Here is a 3,286-nt window from a genome sequence, read left to right on the forward strand (position 1 = left end):
TCAGACACTGGAACAGGGGCCTGAAGACATGGGATCGCCATCCTTGGAGATTCGTGAAGTCGGCTGGACAAGTTCCTCAGCATCTTGAGCTAACGGGACCAGATTTGAGCAGGTGTTGGACCAGAGACCTCTCAAGGTCCTTTCCCTGCATGGCTCTGTCATGCCAGGGTCTCTTTACTGCCCAGTTTTTTATTGTTGCTCTCCTCCCACCCACCCCAGTCTAAATGATGCAGCACCTATAGCCCAGCTTGTGGGGCATGCTGCACCCTCTGCCCCAGCAGCTCTTCTATTTGGGGAGGTGCTGCAGCCACTTTGTGCAGTGTGGGCAGTGTCATTCCGCACATTCACTGGTGTGTTGCAGTGCTTTGCTCTGTGCTGTGCAGGAGGCATCAGGCTCATTGCAATGCATGAGGTTCACAGGGGAGCTCTGTTCTGCACAGCGCAAGGAGCACTGTGCTATTCTGCAGCTCTCTCCAACACCCCCGGTGACAGCAGTGAGTCAGTCTCTCACCTCCATCAGCACCAGACTGAGCTGCACCTCTCTGCAGCACTTGCAGGTACATTAATGCGACAGTTTGCAGGCTGCGTTGTGTACTGGCTCTGGGACTGATCTAACTCAACAACAAAAAAAAGCCAAAACCCAAATAACTTCTAAGAAGCTGAAAGCTCCAGTTCTCCAATACAGTCTACAGGCAGTAGATGAACAAGTGTGCAGAGTGGGGGTTGCTTTGCACACAGAGGTCAGGTTGGCAATGGTGTGCATAGCAGGGGGGGGTAGAGTGGTGGGGGGGGGAGATGGGTTAAGAGCACAATAAACAGATGCTGTCACTGGCGCAGGACATACCAGACCACAGCGTCAGCTAGAAATGCCAAGTGAGAATAAGGGGGTTCTGGGACCCTAAAATAAAATTTAACTCCTTTCAGTGTCACAGCCCCAAGCCTGGATCTGTGGACATTTTTCCGAGTGCTGTGCTTAATCTTGGACTGCTGTGCCGTGCTAGGTAGCAGTGGCACAGACCCCTCATGTGGACACATTTATAGTGACAGAGCACTGCTTATAGGTGCACAATTGCTTTATCCCGCCTCCCTCAGCCCTCCCCGTCCCCCCCCAGCTGGCCTAGATGTACGTGCATCAGTTCATGTGCAGGAGCTATTGCAATTCCTGCAAATGGCATCTTATCCCCTTCTGCAGCCAAGTAGCATAGATAAGTTAACAGTTTCTGCCTCAGACCAGCCCAGACCCAAGGAGGGAGAAGCAGGGACTACCTGAGCTGTGGCTCTCAGGTGCAGGCAGCTCTACCACTGCATGAAGGGAACTGCCAGCTCCCCTGAGGACAAGGCAGCTGGGGTCAGCTGCCAGAGGACATTTACCTCCCCTGATCCAGAGTGAATGCCAGCAGATGTTGCTACCTGAGCAGGCCAAGCCCACACTGTGGATGCTGTGAGCAACGCCAGGCCAGGCAGTTCCTGAGGACAATTTCTCCTTTCCAGGTTGGTGGTGCAGGGGACAGAGGCAGAAGCCATCCTGCTGTGGCTGCAGGAAGCCAGCTGTGCTCTGCTGCCCCAGCAAGGTGCTCAGAAATCCAGGTCATGAAAGGATCCTGCAGAACTGTCTCAGGACCTGCAACAAACATCGCCATGCAAAGAAGCACCCACCTAAAACAACCAGGAGCACAGCTTTGTCCTAATGTTGCTGTTCTCCAAGCTGTGGCTGTCCCCACACAGGCCAGCCAGAGCCAGCAGCCGATGGGCAGGGAGAGCCACCCGCCACTGCTCTGAGTCTACAGGGCTCTGCAGGAGGACTCAGCTGTGCAGGCTGAGCATGGGGTCCACACTCCAGACTATCAGAACGCACCTGGCAAAGAGGGAAGGGCCATGGGGAGGGAGCACTCCCTGCTGGGCAGCATGGAGATGGGCCAGCCCTTGCTGTGGCATCAGGGAGGGCACCCCAGAAGCCAAAGTCAGCTCTGGCTGTCAGGGATGTTGCCCACTCTTACAAGCTGTCTCCCAGGGAAGGGTGCCAGCGACTAACTGGACTCTGTGTGACCCAAACTCCATATCAAACCTCGGAGCAATTGGCATCCCAGCAGCACCATGTCCCACACCCTTGGAGAGAGCCTTCTCCCTGTTGAGGAACCTCTGGTGGGATTGCAGTGAATGTTGCTACTACAGCACAGAGCTCCCTTGCCCCATGGGCTGGCTGATGGTCATCAAACCAGCGACAGAGGCTTTCATGGCTGGACACCCAGTTAGTAGTGGAATCACACAGTCCTCTGCACTGTTGACTCAGGATTGTGCGTGCAGCTGCACCCATGTGCAAAACTGGATTTTCATGAGGTTCTGGGTTTGGGCTCAGTCATTTGCGATACCCCCTGACTTCAGAAGCAGCTTCTCCTGCAATAGCGCTCAAGAGCAGACTATTCCACGCTGGCTGGCCTAGATGTGAAAGCCCCTTCTCAGGAAGTCTGAAATCCCCCTCCTGCACCAGTGCAGTGAGACCCAGCAGCTGCTCCAGGCTGGGGCAAGGAGACACAGTGTCAGTGCCAGCAGTGCCTGGTTGGCCCTGGCCCTGCTCACTGCTGCGGAGCCTTAGCAGTGTGGTAAGAGAAGCAGCAGCTGGTACTGGTGAGAGAGGCTGAGATTTCCAAGGAAGGTCAAGACCCTTAGCTTCCCCTCAGCCCAGCCATGGGGGCAGGCAGCCCTGGCAGCCAGCACTGCCCCAGGATTCAGCGGCAATTAGGCGCCTGAGCTGCCAGAGGATTTCTCCGTTCATTCCCCATGGGCTGGGGTGTGCTCCTCGAGGCTGAGGGAGGAGGAAAGGCTTCAAGGCAGGACTCTTCTAGCAGCCGGTGCAGCCCTGAAGAGCTGGAGGGCATTGCATCCCTGGGCCTCAGAGGTGTTGCTGGCATGTGGGGCTGAGCACGTGTAGAGCTGGCACAGGGTGCTGGGGCAGCCCTGGGGACAGCAGGCAGGCATCCTGCCCGCACCAGGCAGGGGCCAAGGGGGCTGCAGGCACGGACCTCTCCTCAGCCCACAGCCAGCAAAGGCCAGGTCCTGGCAGAAGGCCCACGGGACGAGCAGGGCTTTGCCTTCAGGGAGGGTGGCAATTTGCCACCGTGGGGAGCGGCTCCTGCCCCAGGGCCTGAGGCACCAGGGATGCCGGCTGTCCCGGGGCAGGCGGCCGTGCCGGGAGCCCGAGGGGCAGCGCACACGTTCCTCCCAGCCGGGGGTGGGCTGCTGGCCTCGGCTGCCGCAGGCTGTGGCGGCAGGGGCTGCGGGAGGCGGC

At 57.8% G+C, this 3,286-nt stretch overlaps 1 protein-coding gene across 1 annotated transcript in view; it reads right to left on the reverse strand.

Annotated features, from left to right (window-relative positions):
• GBX1 (gastrulation brain homeobox 1) overlaps nucleotides 1-3,286 on the reverse strand; it is a 17,121-nt gene continuing 13,835 nt past the window's right edge. The window contains exon 3 of the mRNA XM_010563665.1: nucleotides 1-89. Coding sequence (XP_010561967.1) covers nucleotides 1-89 — 89 coding nt within the window. The remainder of the gene's footprint in view (nucleotides 90-3,286) is intronic.

This window comes from Haliaeetus leucocephalus, unplaced genomic scaffold (genome assembly GCF_000737465.1).
Source record: "Haliaeetus leucocephalus isolate CR32 unplaced genomic scaffold, Haliaeetus_leucocephalus-4.0 Scaffold0, whole genome shotgun sequence".
Classification (NCBI taxonomy): Eukaryota; Metazoa; Chordata; class Aves; order Accipitriformes; family Accipitridae; genus Haliaeetus; species Haliaeetus leucocephalus.